We start from the raw sequence: 23966 nt of genomic DNA, 5'->3' as shown, positions 1-23966 counted from the left end.
GCAGCTAGAATAGTCATTTACCACATTACCAATATATAGAGTGTATTTCTTTAAAGTTAAGACTAGTTTAAAGAGCTTTTCCTTCAAAAATAAGGACATTTCAATGTGACCCCAAACTTTTGAACGGTAATATATATATATATATATATATATATATATGTATATATATATATATATATATATATATATATATATATATATATATATATATATATATATATATATATATATGTATATATGTATATATATATATATATATATATATATATATATATATATATATATATATATATGTATATATGTATATATGTATATATGTATATATATATATATATATATGTATATATATATATATATATATATGTATATATGTATATATATATATATATATATATATATATATATATATATATATATATATATGTATATATGTATATATGTATATATGTATATATATATATATATATATATGTATATATATATATATATATATATGTATATATGTATATATATATATATATATATATATATATATATATATATATATATATATATATATATATATATATATATATATATATATAAATAAATAAATAAATAAATCTCCTGAGGATTGAGGAAAACCCCTCATGAAACAGGCCTGTAGAGATGAAATAGTCTTGTGATTTTTTCCCACACATATATATATATATATATATATATATATATATATATATATATATATATATATATATATATATATATATATATATATATATATATATATATATATATATATATATATATATATACAAACCCCGTTTCCATATGAGTTGGGAAATTGTGTTAGATGTAAATATAAATGGAATACAATGATTTCCAAATCATTTTCAACCCATATTCAGTTGAATATGCTACAAAGACAACATATTTGATGTTCAAACTGATAAAAAATTTTTTTTTTGCAAATAATCATTAACTTTAGAATTTGATGCCAGCAACATGTGACAAAGAAGTTGGGAAAGGTGGCAATAAATACTGATAAAGTTGAGGAATGCTCATCAAACACTTATTTGGAACATCCCACAGGTGAACAGGCAAATTGGGAACAGGTGGGTGCCATGATTGGGTATAAAAGTAGATTCCATGAAATGCTCAGTCATTCACAAACAAGGATGGGGCGAGGGTCACCACTTTGTCAACAAATTTGTGAACAAATTGTTGAACAGTTTAAGAAAAATCTTTCTCCACCAGCTATTGCAAGGAATTTAGGGATTTCACCATCTACGGTCCGTAATATCATCAAAGGGTTCAGAGAATCTGGAGAAATCACTGCACGTAAGCAGCTAAGCCCGTGACCTTCGATCCCTCAGGCTGTACTGCATCAACAAGCGACATCAGTGTGTAAAGGATATCCCGACATGGGCTCAGGAACACTTCAGAAACCCACTGTCAGTAACTACAGTTGGTCGTTACATCTGTAAATGCAAGTTAAAACTCTCCTATGCAAGGCGAAAACCGTTTATCAACAACACCCAGAAACGCCATCGGCTTCGCTGGGCCTGAGCTCATCTAAGATAGACTGATACAAAGTGGAAAAGTGTTCTGTGGTCTGACGAGTCCACATTTCAAATTATTTTTGGAAACTGTGGACGTTGAGTCCTCCGGACCAAAGAGGAAAAGAACCATCCGGATTGTTATAGACGCAAAGTTGAAAAGCCAGCATGTGTGATGGTATGGGGGTGTATTAGTGCCCAAGACATGGGTAACTTACACATCTGTGAAGGCGCCATTAATGCTGAAAGGTACATACAGGTTTTGGAGCAACATATGTTGCCATCCAAGCAACGTTACCATGGACGCCCCTGCTTATGTCAGCAATACATTGCCAAGCCACGTGTTACATCAACGTGGCTTCATAGTAAAAGAGTGCGGGTACTAGACTGGCCTGCCTGTAGTCCAGACCTGTCTCCCATTGAAAATGTGTGGCGCATTTTGAAGCCTAAAATACCACAACGGAGACCCCCGGACTGTTGAACAACTTAAGCCAGGGGTGTCCAAAGTGCGGCCCGGGGGCCATTTGTGGCCCGCAGCTTATTGTTTACCGGCCCGCCAAAGCTGCCATGCAAGCTGTTTTTTTTTTTTTTGTGTATCTTTATTCTTCTTTTTGTGCCATTGCTAAAAAAAAAAAAAAAAAAATCAATGATATAATGAATTATTGACCTATTCAAGGCTCCAATTATTTCAAATATTTCACTTTAAAATGTTTTATGTGGAAAATATTGCATATATTGTGTGGTTGCCATACAAAAACATCAACGTTTTCTTTGACAAAAGAGCATAAAACAAACAAAATAATAGTTCAAAAGTAAAATCGACAGATATATCTGAAGTTGATCTTGTAACTTAAGTGTTGAAAGTAAAAAAAATAAAAATGTATCACTTTATGAGTGGGACACCTTTTGGATCCCAAATATATTTAACGTGTTTTTATTTATCTTTTCACTGTGATTATTTAAAAATAATAATGAATTAAAATCAATGGTGTCCTGCATTATTGATCTTTTTAAGGCTCTAATTAATTAACATCAAACATTGCTTTCTGAATGTTTTGGGCAGTGGGGGAAATACTGCATATTTTAGTTTTATTATAAAAAACAAAGTTGTCTTTGACAGAAAAGGCATAAAACCTTTTTGGTTTTTTTTAACTTTATATCAACCTGAAGTTGATATACTGTAGAGATTTACTGTAAGCATTAAATAAAAAATAAGAATAATAATTTGACTTGTTTTTAACATTTTAATGACTTAGACCCTTTATGGTCCCCGGGTGCCCTAAAGGTAAACATTTTTTTTTTTTAATCCATATATTTTGTTATGGTTTTTAATGAAAAATGGCCCCTGCATGCTCTAATTTTTCCGTGTGCGGCCCTCAGTGGATAAGGTTTGGACACCCCTGACTTAAGCTGTACATCAAGCAAGAATGGGAAAGAATTCCACCTGAGAAGCTTAAAAAATGTGTCTCCTCAGTTCCCAAACGTTTACTGAGTGTTGTTAAAAGGAAAGGCCATGTAACACAGTGGTGAACATGCCCTTTCCCAACTACTTCGGCACGTGTTGCAGCCATGAAATTCTAAGTTAATTATTATTTGCAAAAAAAAAATAAAGCTTATGAGTTTAACAATCAAATATCTTGTCTTTGTAGTGCATTCAATTGAATATGGGTTGAAAAGGATTTGCAAATTATTGTATTCCGTTTATATTTACATCTAACACAATTTCCCAACTCATATGGAAACAGGGTTTGTATATACATATATATACTGTATGTATATATATATATATATATATATACACAATATATGTGTCATACATTCCATCATTTTGGTTGCATTGATTATATTGCATTGACATCCCCCTTTTTTTAACATTATCCATACCCATTTTTAAATGTTTTGTTTTTTCTCACTTAAGTTAAAGTTAAAGTACCACTGATAGTCACACACACACTAGGTGTGGTGAAATTACTCTCTGCATTTGACCCATCCCCTTTTTCCACCCCCTGGGAGGTGAGGGGAACACTGAGCAGCTGGGCTGGTCACGCTCGGGAATCATTTTGGGGATTTAACCCCCAATTCCAACCCTTGATGCTGAGTGCCAAGTAATGGGTCACATTTTCATAGTCTTTGGTATGAAACACTATACAATTGAACCCTCTAATTGTTCAACATATATTTTTTCACACACACACACACACACACACAGTCACAATCATTAAAGATTCAGTCTATCAAGGGGTTTAACTCTGCGTCCAGATCTTCTCAGCACAGTTAATGTGTCCATCTGGTCAGCTGGTCCAGAGTCTTTAGGCACAGTGATTGTTGTTGGCCCAGGTGACGCAGTGACAGTCACAACTTCACCAGTCGTGGTGTCCATTGCGGTCTCCGTAACAGCTGTAGTCAAATCTTCTCCAGTTGTGTCCTCCATTGTCTCTTTAGTTTTGAGCAAACTTCGTCGATTCCTTCTCAGAATGTGTCCATCTTCAGTTTTGACAATGTACTGTAAGATCTTGGAGCTATTTATTCCAGATATTTGCATCTACTACCCTCACTGTATCATGTCTAGTCAGTGGCACCAGATATTTTGTAGTTTTATCATAATTAGATTTTTGCCTTCTTTGGAGATTTGTCAATTTCTGCCTCAACTCCTTGTTTTTATTTAGTTTTGCAGTATAAGGTAGAGTGGTTTGCAGTCCCATCAGTATTTCAGCAGGAGATTCACCATGTTGCAGCGGAATGGAGCCAAATATGGGTCTGACTTGCTTGTCTTGTGCCTTTTTCAGTCGCTGTTTGACTATGTCAACTCTTTTCTCTGCCTTCCCATTGGATTGCGCAAACAAACGGCTTGCGGACACATGTCGAAAATCCTACTCCACAGCAAAACACTTGAACTCCTGACAATTGTGACAGGGTTCATTAAAGATTAAAGATTAAAGTACCAATGATTGTCACACACACACTAGATGTGGTGAAATTTGTCCTCTGCATATGTCCCATCCCCTTGGGGAGCAGTGGGCAGCAGCGGCGCCGCGCCCGGGAATCATTTTGGTGATTTAACCCCCAACTCCAACCCTTTGTTGCTGAGTGCCAAGCAGGGAGGTTATGGGTCCCATTTTTATAGTCTTTGGTATGACTCGGCTGGGATTTGAACTCCAACCTACCGATCTCAGGGTGGACACTCTAACCATTATCGCTATATACAACCATGTCGAGCAAATTTTGAATTCATGTGTCTCATAAAGCAGGTTGATGACATGCTTGGAAGTAGTGCCATTTCGGGATAATTTGAGAGGTAATCGATCACAATCAAGTAATTCTTTCCATCCAAATAGAACAAATCCGTCCCAACTGGTCATAGATTATTTTGCTTGTTTTGCTTGATGTTTTAGACATGTTTCACATCTTGAAACCATCTTGTCAATATCTGCACTTATTCCTGGCCAATAAATAGCAGTCTGTGCTCGTCTCTTACACTTCTCTATGCCAAGGTGCCTCATGAATTCGTTTAAGCATTTCTAACCTCAGTATATGCGGGACAACAACTTGATTTCTCCGGAGCAAGAGTCCATTGATCACACTCAGCTCTGTTCGGATGTTGTAGAATTGCTGGCAGTCACCCTTTGGCCATCCTTCTTTCATATTCCTGATGACTCTTTGTAGAGAAATGTCTCTCTGTTATAGTTGAGATATGCCTGGACTTCATATCTGATACAAGTAATGATTCATAGACGAGTATTGCATGCAGATTTACATCAGTCTCTGTAAAGCTAATGCTGGGAGCATCACTGTATTTTGTAGCTCGTGACAGAGCATCCGCCAGGACAATGTGCTTACCAGGCGTACAGATGAGGTCGAAATCATGAGCCTTAGGATTCTTGGAGACATCTCGCTGAGATTTTTCTTGATTATTGCAATCAATGGTTTGTGGTCTGTCTCTGCGACAAATGTAGGAAGCTCCTAGACATAACTGTGGAATTTTTCAAATCCATACACAAGTCCTAAGTGTTCCTTTTTGATCTGTGCATATCGACACTCCGCTGCTGTCATTGTTCTCGATGTATTCCGCGACTGGCCGTCAATGTTCACCTTCTGACTGCAACAAAACTGCTCCAATTCAATCCTTTGAGGAGTCTGTAGATATTTTTGTCTTTTTTTGATGGATCAAAGTATTCAATCACTGACTCGGTTGTTAATGCTGTTTTTAGCTGAGTCCATTCCTTTTCATGATGTTCTGTCCACTTGAAATCACATCTGTACAGCAATAGTTGTCTCAGGTACATAGTTTTTGAAGAAAGATTTGGAATGAATTTCATTCCATTGAATCATGTAAACAAACAGCTTGGGCCTTAAGAGGTTAAATATGCCAGAGAACTGGTTGATAATCGCGTTTACGCTGTTAGATGTATTTCTGTTAATGTTATACACCCTCTTCAATCAATCAAATCAATCAAAGTTTATTTATATAGCTCTTAATCACAAGTGTCTCAAAGGGCTGCACAAGCCTCAACGACATCCTCGGCTCAGATCCCACATCAGGGCAAGAAAAAACTCAACCCAATGGGATACAATGAGAAACCTTGGAGGGGACCACCGATGTGGGAACCCCCCCATATAGAGCAGCATAAAATAGAGAGTAGATCCAGCAGAAAATATACATTATAAACAAAGAGAGGGAGCTAACATAAAGGCGGTCAGGTAATAGACAGATATCATCTATTGCTGTATGGCGAGTGATTATACAGCTGGATGGAGTGCATCTTTTGATGTCACGCTCACTAATCAAATTAGCTTTTGCGCCTGTGTGCAGTTTAAAAAGTAACCACAGTTCCATTCACTTGGATAGGCTCTATCCACTTATCTTGCTCAACCAAATTCACACTGTTTTGTCTTGTTTTTTTATTCCCAGGATGATCTTCTGTCACCATACCCACAAAGAATGTGTCAGACAGAGCGGTCTCTTCCACTGCTCGTACGCATTCGCCTGTCATTTTCACCTTGGAAAAACATTGTTTTGTACAATGATTTTGTCCTTTACACGTTTTTCCATAGGCCGGACACTGCCTCTGAGGATGTTTAGTTCCACATCTTTTACAGTTGAATGCTCCTGAATTATTTTGGTATTTCATTTTGTTTTGCTTTATTGCGCGCCTAGACACCGCTGCAACTGCTGCCAAAGGTTCTGACGTGCTGCAGGGCTAATTCATTAGCTTGGCAAATTTGAACTGCTGCTGGTTTTTGATTGATTGATTGAAACTTTTATTAGTAGATTGCACAGTACAGTACATATTCCGTACAATTGACCACTAAATGGTAACACCCGAATAAGTTTTTCAACTTGTTTAAGTCGGGGTCCACGTAAATCAATTCATGGTACAATTATATACTATCAGCATAATACAGTCATCACACAAGTTAGTCATCAGAGTATATACATTGGTAACGGTAGTTAGCAGCCTTTCCCTCACCTTCTTGTCCGTAACTTCAAAAACAATCTGGTCACGGATCATCGATGTTTGCAGCTCTCCAAAATTACAGGTTTTAGCTTTCAGTTTTAAAATCGGTCACAAAAGTGTCAAAACTTTCAGCTGCTTGGTGTATGTGTGAGCGAAACACATATCTTTCAAAAGTTAAATTTTTCTTCGGTGAGCAATGTTCATCAAATTTTCGGATGATGGTGTCAAATGCATTCCTTCCTTCGCCGTCAGCGAACACAAAGGTATTGTAGACCTCCACAGTCTGAAGTCCAGCCACGGTGAGTAGCAGTGCTATTTTCCTTGCCTCGGGTTTGTCATCAAGTCCGGTTGCTGAAAAATACAGGATGAAGCGCTATTTAAAGGTGCACCACTAACAGTCAACATTCCCAGTCCAATTTACAGCGTCAGGCGGCTTTACACTTTCCATGACAGCATGTAGTTCACTCCTGGTACCATGTTATGTTTCCCGTGAAAACATATGTAGGACAGTCATTTGATTATTCACAAATACGTCTTTAATGCCATCAGGTAGGACATACACCTGGTGGTTCGTTCTTCTTCGCTATATAAACAGTTGTTGTCAAAAGTTAACATACACTTGTGAAGGACATTGTAATGTTTACTAGGGGAGGTGACGGCAAACATACACCAGGGGGCAGTATATACAAATATTTATTATATATATAGACAATATATATATATAATAGTACTAAACAATACAACTAAACTAAGGGAATGGAGTGTGAACTAGAATACAAGAGTGTGTATGGTGTAAGACTATGTGTAGTATTTAACTGGAATGTGTGTTACCAAAGTGTTGAACGAGATACGAGGAAGTCCAGGGGGCAGACAGGTGATCCGGGATACAAGCGGGGGTCCGTGGGGCTGAGAGGGGCGTCAAGAAGTTCCGAGTCCAAAGTGGGGGGTCGCGGATCAAGGGAGGCAGTCGGAATCCAGAGGGGTCCAGAGAAGTGAGGCGCACAGCTCACTTCCAAGGCGACGGAGGGAATTCTGCGGGGGACACGGGAGAAACAAGGGACAAGTAAGCCACGGAGAGGAAAACAAGACGAGCGAGCATAAAGCTTGTTGCTTACTGAACACCATGAGAAAACTAAGTTCCCGCGCCGATCCTTGGGTCCACCCTGCCTTTATCCGGCACGCCCTCATCAGGATCAGGTGTGCAGATAGCCGGTGAGCGTTTGCAGCTGGTGGCTGCTGCAGGGCGGAGACGCGCGCGGCGCGTCCCTGGATGTGCGCACCCGTGGGCGTGTCCCGAGGTGCGCACAGACTGCAGGGGTCTGAGCCGTAACAGTATCCCCCCCCCTATGGACAGATTCCAGATGTCCTGGAAGTAGAACCCCCCAAACAGGAACAACAGACAGGGGAGGGCGGAGGGGCGAACTGGTGGTGGGTCGCCGGCCCAAGTGTCCCCGAATCCACCGGGGACGAGTCTGGTGGCGGCGGCGAGTAGAACACCGCTGAGGCCGGCGGGGCGGGCGACCCAGGAATGGCCACCATCTTGGCCGTCGGGAAGGCAGACACGAGTGGCGCCATGGTGCGTCTCGCCGGAAACAAGGAGGTGACGTCTGAGGCGAAGAGGATGAAGTCGGCGGCGTGGAAGCGGCGGACGTCTTCGGCGGCGTGGAAGCGGCGGACGTCATCGGCGGCGTGGAAGCAGCGGACGTCATCGGCGGCGTGGAAGCCGCTGGCGTCATCGGCGGCGTGGAAGCCGCGGGCGTCATCGGCGGCGTGGAAGCCGCGGGCGTCATCGGCGGCGTGGAAGCCGCGGGCGTCATCGGCGGCGTGGAAGCAGCGGGCGTCATCGGCGGCGTGGAAGCAGCAGACGTCATCTGCGGCGTGGAAGCAGCGGACGTCATCGGCGATGCAGGCGTGGAAGAAGGCTGAGGATCAGGCCGAGGCGCTGGGGTGGGCGCTGCTGGCCGAGGTGCAGAGGTCGGCGCTGCTGGCCGAGGTGCAGAGGTCGGCGCTGCTGGTCGAGGTGCAGAGGTCGGCGCTGCAGGCCGAGGTGCAGAGGTCGGCGCTGCAGGACGAGGGGCGAAGGTCAGGGCCAGCCTGGGAGCTGGTGGAGACGCGGGGGCTCTCCTGGGGACTGGTGCTAGCTCGGAGGCTAGCGCTAGCTCAGAGGCTAGTCGAGGGGCTGGTGCTAGCTCAGGGGCTAGCCGAGGGGCTGGTGCTAGCTCGGAGGCTAGTCGAAGGGCTGGTGCTAGTACGGAGGCTAGTCGAAGGGCTGGTGCTAGTACGGAGGCTAGTCGAAGGGCTGGTGCTAGCACGGAGGCTAGTCGAGGGGCTGGGGCTAGCTCGGAGGCTAGTAGAGGAGCTGGGGCTAGCTCGGAGGCTAGCCGAGGGGCTGGTGCTAGCTCAGGGGCTAGCCGAGGGTCTGGTGCTAGCTCAGGGGCTAGCCGAGGGTCTGGTGCTAGCTCAGGGGCTAGCCAGGTGGCTGGTGCTAGCTCAGGGGCTAGCCAGGGGACTGGTGGCTGTGGCTGGGAAAAACAAAAAATAGGTGGAATAAGTCTGGCCGAGGGAAGTCTGTCTGGTTGCAGCTGCGCCCTCACACCAGCACAGCCACCAGTACCATCCCCCCCCTCCGAAAGCGGATGCCAGACGCTTCCAGCTGACTGAGGGACAGTCACTAAGGGTGGGAGGTGGGTGGCCAGGCGGAGGGTAAATTCCTCTATCCCTACAGCACTGCTAAACAGTCCAAGATTTTGCTGAGGTGGGCTAGAAAAATTGTTCAGGGTGGATTGAAAAGAAAAATACATAATGAGAAGGGTGGAAAAAAAGGAGGAAGAAAAAAAAAAATTCACTGGGGGCGGAGCTAAAGTCACTGGGGGTGGGGCTAAAGTCACTGGGCAGTCAGGTCCCTAATCAATTGGCGGGAACTTAGTGTAATGTTTACTAGGGGAGGTGACGGCAAACATACACCAGGGGGCAGTATATACAAATATTTATTATATATATATAGACAATTTATATATATAATAATACTAAACAATACAACTAAACTAAGGGAATGGAGTGTGAACTAGAATACAAGAGTGTGTATGGTGTAAGACTATGTGTAGTATTTAACTGGAATGTGTGTTACCAAAGTGTTGAACGAGATACGAGGAAGTCCAGGGGGCAGACAGGTGATCCGGGATACAAGCGGGGGTCCGTGGGGCTGAGAGGGGCGTCAAGAAGTTCCGAGTCCAAAGTGGGGGGTCGAGGATCAAGGGAGGCAGTCGGAATCCAGAGGGGTCCAGAGAAGTGAGGCGCACAGCTCACTTCCAAGGCGACGGAGGGAATTCTGCGGGGGACACGGGAGAAACAAGGGACAAGTAAGCCACGGAGAGGAAAACAAGACGAGCGAGCATAAAGCTTGTTGCTTACTGAACACAATGAGAAAACTAAGTTCCCGCGCCGATCCTTGGGTCCACCCTGCCTTTATCCGGCACGCCCTCATCAGGATCAGGTGTGCAGATAGCCGGTGAGTGTTTGCAGCTGGTGGCTGCTGCAGGGCGGAGACGCGCGCGGCGCGTCCCTGGATGTGCGCACCCGTGGGCGTGTCCCGAGGTGCGCACAGACGGCAGGGGTCTGAGCCGTAACAGACATGTTTCCAATAATTTGTACAACTCCTTTTTTTCTGTGATAGAGTGATTGGAGCACATACATGTTAGTCACAAAAAACATTCATGAAGTTTGGTTCTTTTATGAATTTATTATGGGTCTACTGAAAATGTGACCAAATCTGCTGGGTCAAAAATATACATACAGTAATGTTAATATTTGGTTACATGTCCCTTGGCAAGTTTCACTGCAATAAGGCACTTTTGGTAGCCATCCACAAGCTTCTGGCAAGCTTCTGGTAGAATTTTTGGGGGCGGTATGGCATAGTGGGTAGAGCGGCCGTGCCAGACATGGGATTGTTTCTTCAGCATTGTCCACACGTTTCAGTCAGGACTTTGGGAAGGCCATTCTAAAACCTTAATTCTAGCCTGATTTAGCCATTCCTTTACCACTTTTCACGTGTGTTTGGGGTCATTGTCCTGTTGGAACACCCAACTGCGCCCAAGATCCAACCTCCTCTGATGATTTTAGGTTGTCCTGAAGAATTTGGAGGTGATCCTCTTTTTTCATTGTCCCATTTACTCTCTGAAAAGCACCAGTTCCATTGGCAGCAAAACAAGCCCAGAGTATAATACTACCACCACCCTGCTTGACGGTAGGACTGGTGTTCCTGCGATGTTTTTTTTGACCAACAAGTATGTGCTCCAATCACTCTATCACAAAAAAATAAGAGTTGTAGAAATTATTGGAAACTCAAGACAGCCATGACATTATGTTCTTTACAAGTGTATGTAAACTTTTGACTACGACTGTATATACACTAAAGCAGTCACCCACACACATGATCCTAGCGTGCCATCTAGTGGCTCCATTATGTACAACTATCACCACAGTACCTAATGTTATCACCAGTTAGTGTAGAGTATGTGTCATACATTCCATCATTTGGTTGCATTGATTATTCATTCTGCCAAGCATCTGTCAGCCCTTCTCTCTTGTACAGTATGTCGGGGCATGCAGCAGCTTGGTTTGCACCCGCAGGGTTTTTTGAGGCCAGTGAAAGAAGTGCGTTAACATTTGCGCGCGCACACACACACACACACACACACACACACGCACACGCACACTTGCGCGAATGGGTCCACATGAACAGCCGACATCAAAGTTACATCTGTTTCTTTTGCACGTTTGATTTTAGCGACTGCCCACTGCACCATGTGGTAGCACATGGCATCTGGAAGGTATTCACAGTGCTTCACTTCATGTGTGTGTGCGTGTGTCTGTGTGTATATATATACATATGTATGTATACAGTAAGACGGGGATTTATATGGCCCCTTTTGTAGCAGTTTACCTGAGACATGAAACGTGACGAATTAGGGGAGTGCTCTATCCACCAGACGGCAGTAGAGTGCTGAATGTCCACAGTTTCCAAAAACAATTTGAAATGTGGACTCGTCAGACCACAGAACACTTTTCCACTTTGTATCAGTCCATCTTAGATGAGCTCAGGCCCAGCGAAGCCGACGGCGTTTCGGGGTGTTGTTGATAAACGGTTTTCGCATTGCATAGGAGTTTTAACTTGCACTTACAGATAGCGACCAACTGTAGTTATTGACAGTGGGTTTCTGAAGTGTTCCTAAGCCCATGTGGTGATATCCTTTACACACTGATGTCGCTTGTTGATGCAGTACAGCCTGAGGGATCGAAGGTCACGGGCTTAGCTGCTTACGTGCAGTGATTTCTCCAGATTCTCTGAACCTTTTGATGATATTACGGACCGTAGATGGTGAAATCCCTAAATTCCTTGCAATAGCTGGTTGAGAAAGGTTTTTCTTAAACTGTTCAACAATTTGCTCACGCATTTGTTGACAAAGTGGTGACCCTCGCCCCATCCTTGTTTGTGAATGACTGAGCATTTCATGGAATCTACTTTTATACTCAATCATGGCACCCACCTGTTCCCAATTTGCCTGTTCACCTGTGGGATGTTCCAAATAAGTGTTTGATGAGCATTCCTCAACTTTCTCAGAATTTATTGCCACCTTTTCCAACTTATTTGTCACGTGTTGCTGGCATCAAATTCTAAAGTTAATGATTATTTGCGAAAAAAAAAAAGTTTATCAGTTTGAACATTAAATATGTTGTCTTTGTAGCATATTCAACCGAATATGGGTTGAAAATGATTTGCTAATCTTTGTATTCCGTTTATATTTACATCTAACACAATTTCCCAACTCATATGGAAACGGGGTTTGTAAATTGTACGTGTTTTGTATTGAACCGTTTCGGTACGGGGCTTTCGGTTCGGTACGGGGGTGTACCGAACGAGTTTCTAAGCTAAAGTCTTAACAAGCTGCTTTGCTTCTTCTGCCTCTGTCTCAGCACCCAGCATTGCCCCACCCACACAACCATCTGATTGGTACACACAAAGTGGTAACAGCCAATCAGCAGTGCGTATTCAGAGCGCATGTAGTCAGCGCTTCAGTGTCGAGCAGATAGGTGTTTAGTAGGTGAGCATCAGGCAGCGGACTCTCCCCAAATGATAATAAACACCTCCCAGTCAACTACTAGTAACATCACTATGAGCCCGTTGACCTTCTAGAAACTTAAACTGCAGCTCAGCTCGCTTGCAGTCCTGGCTTGAGGTGAAGGCTAATTCGCTTTTAGCGTAGCGTTAGCTCATTTTGCGGTGTGCGTGTGTGTGTGTGTGTGTGTAGTCTCTCCTATTGCTTATTCTTATTGCTTGTACTATTTTTTCAGCTATAGTTACATTAATCATTAGTAATGCAGCAGCCTAGTTTTGAATGGCAAGGTCCCTGCTCTCACATGTTGATAAAAATACATTTACATAATAAATCAACTACAGGCTTCCCAAATGCTGTAATAAATTAAGCATGATGACTTGACTTGAAACTGTTTAATGTTGCACTTTTTATATGTAGAAGAAAAGTTTTGTCATTTTATTTAATCTGAGCAACAACTTGAGGCAGTTTAATGTTGATTAACGTGGGCAGAATTATTATAGTGTTCCCAATGTTAAAAGGATAAAGCCATTGTTTACAAATTTGGTAAATAAATAACCAAAAAATTTATATTTTGTTGTTTTCTTACTGTACCGAAAATGAACCGAACCGTGACCTCTGAACCGAGGTACGTACCGAACCGAAATTTTTGTGTACTGTTACACCCCTAGTATATATTCATATATATATATTACGGTCCCTTCCAAGGGTTCTCGTTGTTCCCGTTGGGTTGAGTTTTTTCTTGCCCTGAGGATGTCTTTGTGGCTTGTGCAGCCCTTTGAGACATTTGTGATTAAGGACTGTATAGGTAAACTTTGATTGATATGTGTGTGTGTGTATATGTATGTGTATATGCATAACTATGTAGGTAGGTAGGTACGTATATATACACACGTACAAACGTATATATATACACATACGTACGTATATATACATGTACGTACGTACGTACGTATGTACATACATACTTGATTTGACTTCTACTAGGTGTCCCAGAACTTGAGTTTTTGTACATTGTTTGCTTTCCCACATCATTCAGCAGTTTCAGATGAAGGGCGCATCCTCCAGCCTGACAGCGTATTTCCTCTTTTGCCAGATGTTCTGCCTAATTACTATGTACACACAGAGCGAGCTAGATTGTCACCTGACTCGCTACCCATCCACATTTATTGATAATTGTTTTAAATGCAAATGCAGCATAATTAATCTGCATCATAAAAACGACCGTTAAAGTGTTTCTCAGTGTTCTGAAAGGTTTGCAAGTCATTACTACAATAACCTTTTTTACGTTGTTGGGCACATTCTTGCCATCCATTAGGTTTATTAAGCTCAGGTTTCTTGAAGAACTAAACATTAAAGACAGCAGAAGTCCATTGGAAATGCACACTCCCCATCGTCATTGAAGAAACTTATAAAGCCACTTAACTCCCTTAAGAGATTTGAGCTGTGTTGAATGAAAATAGGTCGAATTTGAGGTTATTGTTTCAAAAGAATAAAATTGACGTTTCCGTTAAAGTAGCTCAAATTGGCAAAGCTCATTTGTTCCTTATGACAAAAAATGTCCCTTTGAGAATTCTTTACCTTGACATATATTCATGTACACTTCTTAAATCATCATTCACAATCCCTATGTGAGACAAGAACAGACCTGTCTTTCCCTTTTGTCTGCGCTTTACAAAGTAAAAGACTGCTAGCACGAGGCGGCCAACAATTCAGGTAATGGAGATTCTTCTATTTTGCCAATAAAGCCCTCTAAAAAAACATAAACAATTTCAACAAAGCTCCTTTTACATGCTGTGACCTGCATATCAACTAAAGTACTGAGTCATTGTTATTGTAAGAGCTAACACTGAGGAACTACTTTTCTGGCATGGTGACACAGCACCTTGCTCACAGCACCTCAGACTACTATCAAGAGCTGAGAGATAATGCCATCTACTGGAGTTGTTCATACTGCTGCTCATGAGTTGCCTTTAAGTTTGTCAAAGTTTAAAATTTTGAAATTTCGCTTGCTACTAGCTAAAAATCCGAATCGAGAAAGTCAGTGGATGCACTGGCTCTCAACCGAGACCCGATGACATCACTAGGAAGACGCTGTCAGCATTTTTTTATCAAAAGAGTGAGGATTAGAATTTGCTAGCTCAACAGAGAAAGTCTTGTGCAGTCGGCATCCCTTTGAGAGCGAACTTTGTATGTCATTGTTATGTGTTTGTATTTTGTTAAGCACTTAGCACTACTGAATGTGCCTGTTACTACACTACATGCATACTTACAGAATGTATATACAACATTGTCGGATGTTTTATGGAGGGCTTTATAGTAGGGGTGCTGAAAACAATCGATTCACATCCAAATCCATCCACTTTCTACCGCTTGTCCCTCTCGGGGTCGCAGGGGCGGGGGTTTGGGGGTGCTGGAGCCTATCCCAGCTGCACTCGGGCGGAGGGCAGGCTAAACCCTGGAAATGTCGGCACGTCATGGCTGGTCACAATTTAAATTTATTCCAATTCTAAATCGATTCATAATTTTCAAGAAACAATTTAAAAAAAAAATTAAATTAAAAAATATATATATATATTTTTTTTTTTTTTCGCTATTTATTTTTTTTAAGAATCCAATTTTGAATGAAAAATATTAAACAATTATTGTTATTAATGATACTGTTAGTTTTATTTTATTTTATTTTTGTATTTTTAGTATTGTATAAAATATTGTATATTTGTATGACTTAGTTTCTTATTTCGTATATTTAAGTATTGTAATGCTGGGATTGAGTGGGATTTTCTTGATTTTCTTCTATACCACGGATTAAAATTTTGAGATTTTTGTAAATAAATAAGAAATAATAATTAAAGTTGTTTTTAGGCCAACGCAACACAATACATGAATACCGATGTTGCTGCCAATCATTGACCTATCTCATTGTCTAATAATAATATTAAATAACAAAATAATAACACTGTGTTGGGGACTTGTCCAGGGTGTAGCCCGCCTTCCGCCTGAATACAGCTGGGATAGGCTCCAGCACCCCCCGTTACCCCGTAAGGGACAAGCTGTAGAAGATGGATGGATAAATCAATAATAATAATAATATGATAACAATGCATAATAATGACATTACTACTAGTACTATTATAATACTGCTACTTATAATAGTACTAACAATGAATATGTACTGTAATAATACTACTATTAATGAATAAATAAAATACATAACAGTAATAATTAAAACATCATGCATAAGCACTTTAACTGTAAAAAAATGTATAAGTAAAAATGTAAGTATGCAAGTTTTTGGGGAGCTAAGATGTTTTCTCTTGCAAAATTGATCATTTGTTCTCTGCGCTTTTCTTAGGTTGGAGTCCAACATTTCCCAGAACGTTTGAAGGACCACCATCCCAACCTGGAGAGGTTGCTGGAATGGAGCAACTCATTGAGTAAGTGACCTCATGGCTTCTTGCCTCCTAGTCTAGTTTACAGTGTTTTGGTTCCGTCTTCGTCGCGTTTACTAAATGCACTTCCTGACTCTATTTTGGAGTTTCCTGGTACTGTTGCGACCCATTCTTTGGCTGGTGCACGGCACTGGGAGAGCAGAATGATTTTAGTGCAATCAAATGGTGCAGTGTCCTTCACACTGAGTGATATTGTGAATGATGGCTTTGAGGAGCAGCAGGTCCTTTTAAGTAAATACTGAGTATATTTTTTATCATCTAGCGAAACCCATTAGGGATTCATTTATGGGCAAGCTACTTGGAAAATGTAGTGTGATAAGATACTAGTTACTGTGGATTAAATGTAGCTAAGCTTCAGGAGAAGCTATTCTCAGAGGATTGTAGCAAGCTACCCTACGAGCTACACGGCAAAAGTAGCTTGCTACATTAACACTACTGTATTTTCTCAGACTATAAGGCGCAAATAAAATCCTTTCATTTTCTCAAAAGTCGACAGTGCGCCATAAAACCCAGTGCGCCTTATATACAGTCGTGGTCAAAAGTTTACATACACTTGTAAAGAACATAATGTCATGGCTGTCTTGAGTTTCTAATAATTTCTTCAACTCTTATTTATTTTGTGATAGAGTGATTGGAGCACATACTTGTTGGTCACAAAAAACATTCATGAAGTTTGGTTCTTTTATGAATTTATTATGGGTCTACTGGAAATGTGACCAAATCTGCTGGGTCAAACGGAAACATACAGCAATGTTAATATTTGGTTACATGTCCTTTGGCAAGTTTCACTGCAATAAGGCGCTTTTGGTAGCCATCCACAAGCTTCTGGCAAGCTTCTGCTTGAATTTTTGACCACTCTTCTTGACAAAGTTGGTGCAGTTCAGCTAAATTTGTTGGTTTTCTGACATGGACTTGTTTCTTCAGCATTGTCCACACGTCAGGACTTTGGGAAGGCCATTCTAAAAACTTAATTCTAGCCTGATTTAGCCATTCCTTTACCACTTTTGATGTGTGTTTGGGGTCATTGTCTTGTTGGAACACCCAACTGCGCCCAAGACCCAACCTCCGGGCTGATAATTTTAGGTTATCCTAAAGAATTTGGAGGTAATCCTTATTTTTCACTGTCCCATTTACTCTCTGTAAAGCACCAGTTCCATTGGTAGCAAAACAGGCTCAGAGCATAATACTACCACCACCATGCTTGACGGTAGGCATGGTGTTCCTGGAATTAAAGGCCTCACTTTTTCTCCTCCAAACATATTGCTGGGTGTTGTGGCCAAACAGCTCAATTTTTGTTTAATCTGACATCACATGGACAAAGATAAGACCATCTGGAGGAAAATTTGAGCAATCGTGATTCCCACAAGCGTCTGTACAGACGGAAGGAGAAACACGGGCATGTCTGGATGACTTGCCTCAATATTTCCAGTGGTTAGCTCCGAGTTACGAAACCGCTTTATTATGAAGCTGGCTGTGGTGCCTTCTTTCTGATGTCACTTCCTGTGTGGGGCGCGGTCTTTCTGGCGTCACTTCCTCTCCGAACGATCAATGAGTCCATACAAAGCAAAGAGCCGGAGATTCAAGAAATACACGGCGCACTTACCCGTGTAAAAAATGTATCCAAGGATTGGGACCTTAAACGATGATTTAGTGTGGCTGAAATGGGGCTTAGGCTAAATAGTTATTCGTTTAATGACTTATCCGGCTTAATGTAGACAGGGTCTAAATCTCCTTCCTGTTCCTTAATTCACACATTTGTGCAGATACGGCACGGCCATTGTTACATGTGGTGTGTTTACGTCCTCCGTAAGTGTTGTATTTCTCCGTTGGCGTTCAAGTGTGTCGCCGTGAATCACACTCTTCTCCCACTCTGTCAATGAGCCTCCTTCCCGCTTGCTGAACCTCAACTTGTCTGACCAGCCCATTCACTCAGGATCCAGCCGCCTCCGCTCTTTACGCCTCATAGTGACCGTGACACCACAGGGATTGTTGAAGGCGCCCGGTAATGAGCGTTCCTGGCTCCTTAAAGGTGACACTATGCCTTCAGCTTCAGGCTGCACTTGTGGCCGAGTGACTCGCGCCATCTTCTGTGATTCACTGGTGAGTCATCGCAACAGGAAGCACAAGCAAGGGTGTGGGGGTGTGTGGGGGGCATCGACAATAATAATATAATAATGATGATAATGCATCCCTACGTATGTGTGCACACTGACACTCAGTTCTCTGTCACAGACATGTATTATGAGTGCTCCATATCTATCCTGGCACACACATACACATTCTTGTATTTGTTACCTTCTTGAGACCTCCGAAAAATGGCTACCTCTTTAGGACCACCCTTTCTCGGTATATAAAGATTTGTATTTACAACATGAATAATATATACATGCTATGCAAATATAAAAAAACTGGAGTTGGAATTCCACAAGAAAAAGGTCACAATTTCACAAGAAAAACTTGGAATTTTGGCAGTATCATAATAAAAGTTGTCATTTTACTCAACGCAAGTCAAAATTTTACAAGGAAAACTGAACATTTGTGCAACATTGTGATAAACGTTGGAATTTTACTCAATAACAGTCGCAATTTTACAAGAAAAGCTTAAATTGTTGGCGATTTTATGAAAAGAGTCGTAATTTTACTCGACAAAAGTCACAATTTTATAAGAAAACTTAAAAATTTGGGCAATATTATAATAATAATCTTAATTTTACTCTGCAAAAATTATGACAAAAGTCATAATTGTATTCGAGAAATGTCACTATTTTACAAGAACAACAAAAACGTTGGCAATGTCCTGACAAAAGTCAGAATTTCATATGACAAATGTCACCATTTTGCATTAAAAAGTAATAATTTTACATAAAAAAAGTAATAATTTTACGAGAAAATATTGCAATATTACAGAAACAGAAAGAATATGAGAAATTGTTCCCAATTTTATAAGAAAAAGGTCGACACATTGCGAGAAAAAGACTACTTTTAGTTAATGTATTTTTATTTTTTGTTTTAATTGTTTTTTAAGCTCCATTATTTACTTCAAGTTATTACAGTATGTCTCTATATACATATTTATTAATTTTTTTAAAATTCATTTTGGCCAAAGAGGGCGCATTTTAATTTCTTACACACACTTATTACATATGTTGGCCAGAGGGGGAGCACTTCAAATTTTTACACACACTTGTTATTTCATATGTTGACCAGAAGGGGAGATCTTTTAAAAAAAAATCCCTCCCTTTTGGGAACACCCTCATTTTGATTGTTTTCACCACCAGGGGTGCAAATGAGACATTCTCTATTAGATGCAATGGTTTTCCGTATTGGGACCATGATTTATGTCCTAACTTTTTAACCGGTCCTCATGTGGAAGGTACTTTTCCTTGTTGATGTCTCAAGAAGGGTAGAAATACAAGAACACACACACACACACACACACACACACACACACACACACACACACACACACACACACACACACACACACACACACACACACACACACACACACACACACACACACACACACACACACACACATACACAGACACACACACACAATGTAATGAGGAAATACAATTTTAGTAATTAACAATTCTGATGGTTTTTTTTATTTCCCATTTCTGTGTTAAAGAAAGGTCAATAATTATTTCACAAAGCCAACTGCTGTCGACGAGATAAGCATAATGAGTTGGAGCTCAATTGGAAGCAGAAATGTACTCTAAAAGGCCACCAGAGGGCGGCAAAGCCATTTGCTTTTAACGCCCAGCAGTCTCAATGAATTTTATGTATGAAATGAACTTTATAGCATAACACATAAGAGAGCAGGGGTGTCCAAACTGCAGCCTGGCCAGCAAAAAAAAAACACTGTCTGAGTTCTGTTGCAGTTTGTCAGGTGAAAAAAAAAAATAGTGCATATATTATAATGCACAGAGATGTAGATTGATTGATTGAAACTTTTATTAGTAGATTGCACAGTACAGTAGATATTCCGTACAATTGACCACTAAATGGTAACACCCGAATAAGTTTTTCAACTTGTTTAAGTCGGGGTCCACGTTAATCAATTCATGGTAGATAGTCCGTTATTGGAGCACACAGGTTGTAGAGCAGGGGTGTCAAACTCATTTTAGCTCAGGGGCCGCATGTGCACACGCCGGACTCTTAAAATCATGGCATTAAAACTAAAAAAATAAAGACAACTTCAGATTGTTTTCTTTGTCTTAGTTTGGCCAAAAATACAACAAACACATTCTGAAAAGATTACAATAAAAATATAGAAAAAAATACCGGCAGCGGTAAAGTTTAGATCCATGAAGGAAATAAGTAAGTAAATGAATGTTTATAACTGAATACATTTACGTATGCATAAAAATGGCTTTTCTTTTGTATACTTTTTTTAATTAATTAAGTAACGTTTACCAGGAAATCGCAAAAAGCCGCTGCCTGACCAGGGCTCAGAAAATCTGCAAAGACTCCTCCCACCCCCACCCAAGGACTGTTTTCACTGCTGGACTCTAGAAAGAGGCTCCGTAGCCTCTGTAGCAGAACCTCCAGGTTCTGTAACAGCTTCTTCACCTCAGGCCATAAGAATCTTGACACATCATCATCATCATCATCATTTTTATTTATCTCCTTCATTGATGTGCATCTTTGATAGACAATTATAACACAATTATTCAGTTACATTGTTACACACCAATGCCTGAGAAGGAGCAGGATGAAGAAAAATCTTATATTTTCCTGCCCCCTTCACATAATACATAGTCTTACTTAATGATATGTGATCATAATAATCCCCTCAATTCCCCCCCCAAAAACGGATTAACTCGCCGGAACATAAAGACAATATAAAATACAGCCATAAACGTGGATGCATATGCAAAAGTGCAATATATTTATCTGTACAGTAATCTATTTATTCATATCTGCACCTGATTGCTCTTTTATCATGCACTTCTGTAGATTATACTAAAGCGAATGGCGTACTGAGTAACTTTACTCACTGTTGTATTCCTCTTACCCCCCCACCCCAAATAAAAACATCTTAAAATGCTAATTTGCCCTCCAGTGACGTCGTTTCCCTGACAAAACACATATTTCACAGAAGCCATGAGCCGCTGCTTCTGTTTGTGCAATGTCCAGCTGACCGCTCTCCATGCCTCATCATGTGGCAGATTGGTTCAAAAACAACATTTCCGTGTTTCACTCCCCCCTGATTACGCCTCGCCGCTCTCATTTTTTTAATTTTTGTATTATTTTGGCACATAACAAGCACTGTTATGGCAAATGTCCTACCACCACAACCCTAATCAGAATGACTGTCGGATGTGTGAAGTGTGTTTTGCGTGTGTTAGTCTGTCAAGCGTTTAACCGTGTGGTGAGACGGTGTCTATCCGCACATGCACACTACACACCCTCGACACCGTCATTAAGAATTGGTTCATCTCCACTTAATGCATGCAGCAGCCTTCCACTCTGCATGAATGAATTAGGTTGAGTACTATATAAACATGCATCTCAAGGGCCTGAGCTGTGGTGTGTATCAAACAAATGTGGAGGAACAAATACACAACCTGCTTCCTAACCCCCTAGACAAATGCTACAATATGAATGAGCTCCTGTTTGCGGTTTGAACGCAACCTTCTGGAAGCGGCCGACTAAACACATGTTATTGCATCCCGTAAGCAGCGACAACAACAACAAAATCTGTCACTTTGACATTACCGCTGCTCAGCACCGCCTGTAGATTTCCCAAATGGCCTCGTATTGGCGTCTATCATGCTTTTCCCCTCCGATGCATCATGTCGGGAGTGCGGCCGAGCGTTCTGCGGTGTCAGCAAACACCCTGCAGTTGTTATATAGTGGCGGTTGGGTAAACGGTTTGTGTGTTTGAAGATGAATGCGGCATAACGGCTTCAACGGCGGAGAAAGAAAAGATCAGTGACCGGGAGCAAGCGAGCGTCCCGACCACTAATCAGAGGCAGGTGACAAAAATCAGCACCCATGGAAAGAAAGGAAACAAACAAGGGTGCTGAAACAGAACTAATCACCAACTAAGGAAACATCAAACTAACCAAAACACGACCTGGGCAACGGATCATGACAAAAAACAATGTGAAAAATAATGATTTTAATTGAGATTGGATGATTTCTTTGGCCATATCCCCCAGCCCTAAAGAATGTGATAATCAGCTTGGCGTAATCACAAATAAGGAAGCAACACCACACTAATGTTTGTAACGCAACAATATTACCTCCTAAAATACCCTCAAAGTCCAGTGTCTAGCGATCCAGTAGCAGTGTTGGCGCTAGGAATTTTCAAAATGGGGTCCCACTTTTTTGTAAACGTTTTGAAAACGAATGATAAATGTATGCATCATCCTGTTATATTTCACATTCTGTATTGTGTTTTGGAAAAAGGTTGTCATGAACGTTATTTAATTCATTAAAAAAATAATACAAAAGGCATTTTTTTTAATGAATATGTAAATGTATTCAGTTATAAACGGGGACGGCGTGGCGAAGTTGGGAGAGTGGCCGTGCCAGCAATCTGAGGGTTACTGGTTCAATCCCCACCTTCTACCATCCTAGTCACGTCCGTTGTGTCCTTGAGCAAGACACTTCACCCTTGCTCCTGATGGGACCTGGTTAGCGCCTTGCATGGCAGCTCCCGCCATCAGTGTGTGAATGTGTGTGTGAATGGGTGAATGTGGAAATAGTGTCAAAGCGCTTTGAGCTCCTTAAAAAGTTAGAAAAGCGCTATACAAGTACAACCCATTTACCATTTACCATAAACATTCCTTAACTTTCTTCTTTCCTTCTTGGCTCTAAACTTTACCGCTGCCGGTAGTTTTTTCTATATTTTCATTTAATAAGTTGTAGGTGTATTTAAATGTATAAATATTTATATTTATGTTTATTATGTATAAAAGTGTAAAAAGTGTTTTGCTTTGGTCATGAAATCATGATAATGGTGTGCCAGGCCCTACATGCATCTGACAAATTGTATTGATTATTCTCACCAGTATGTAGATCGTCAGTCGTTTAAAAACCGCCACATCTACACTTTCATGGCAAATAATGCCAACAAACTTAGAAGTTTGCAAGTTAGTTTTAATGTCATTTATTACAGTGGCACTCAATGCCTCTAGCATTTCATCTGTGGCTTGGTGATGGCCGTAAGCTGTGTTCCCCTTTAAGAATGGCGGTATGTGGGGTGAGTGACATGTGTAAGTGATTGGGCAAGTTAGGAGAGGGAGCGCTAGCATGTTCAGGAGTGTTAATAGCATGGTGGATGTCCGCTTGGCTTTGTGGAAAACATAAATAAAGAGATGTAACAAATCGACGGCCTCGTCATTCCGACCAAAGAGCGTAATTGCAGGGACCCAAATTGGAGGGGGTTTCTTG

The 23966-nt window shown here is 41.0% G+C and overlaps 1 protein-coding gene across 1 annotated transcript in view; it reads left to right on the top strand.

The window, feature by feature from the left end:
• LOC133654998 (uncharacterized) overlaps nt 1-23966 on the top strand; it is a 120321-nt gene that overhangs the window by 18881 nt on the left and 77474 nt on the right. The window contains exon 2 of the mRNA XM_062054882.1: nt 16460-16541. Coding sequence (XP_061910866.1) covers nt 16525-16541 — 17 coding nt within the window. The 5' untranslated portion in view covers nt 16460-16524. The remainder of the gene's footprint in view (nt 1-16459; nt 16542-23966) is intronic.

This window comes from Entelurus aequoreus, linkage group LG08 (assembly GCF_033978785.1).
Source record: "Entelurus aequoreus isolate RoL-2023_Sb linkage group LG08, RoL_Eaeq_v1.1, whole genome shotgun sequence".
In the NCBI taxonomy this organism is placed as follows: Eukaryota; Metazoa; Chordata; class Actinopteri; order Syngnathiformes; family Syngnathidae; genus Entelurus; species Entelurus aequoreus.
Note: the sequence above shows the minus strand (reverse complement) of the source record. Positions and strands in the feature narration are given on the sequence as shown.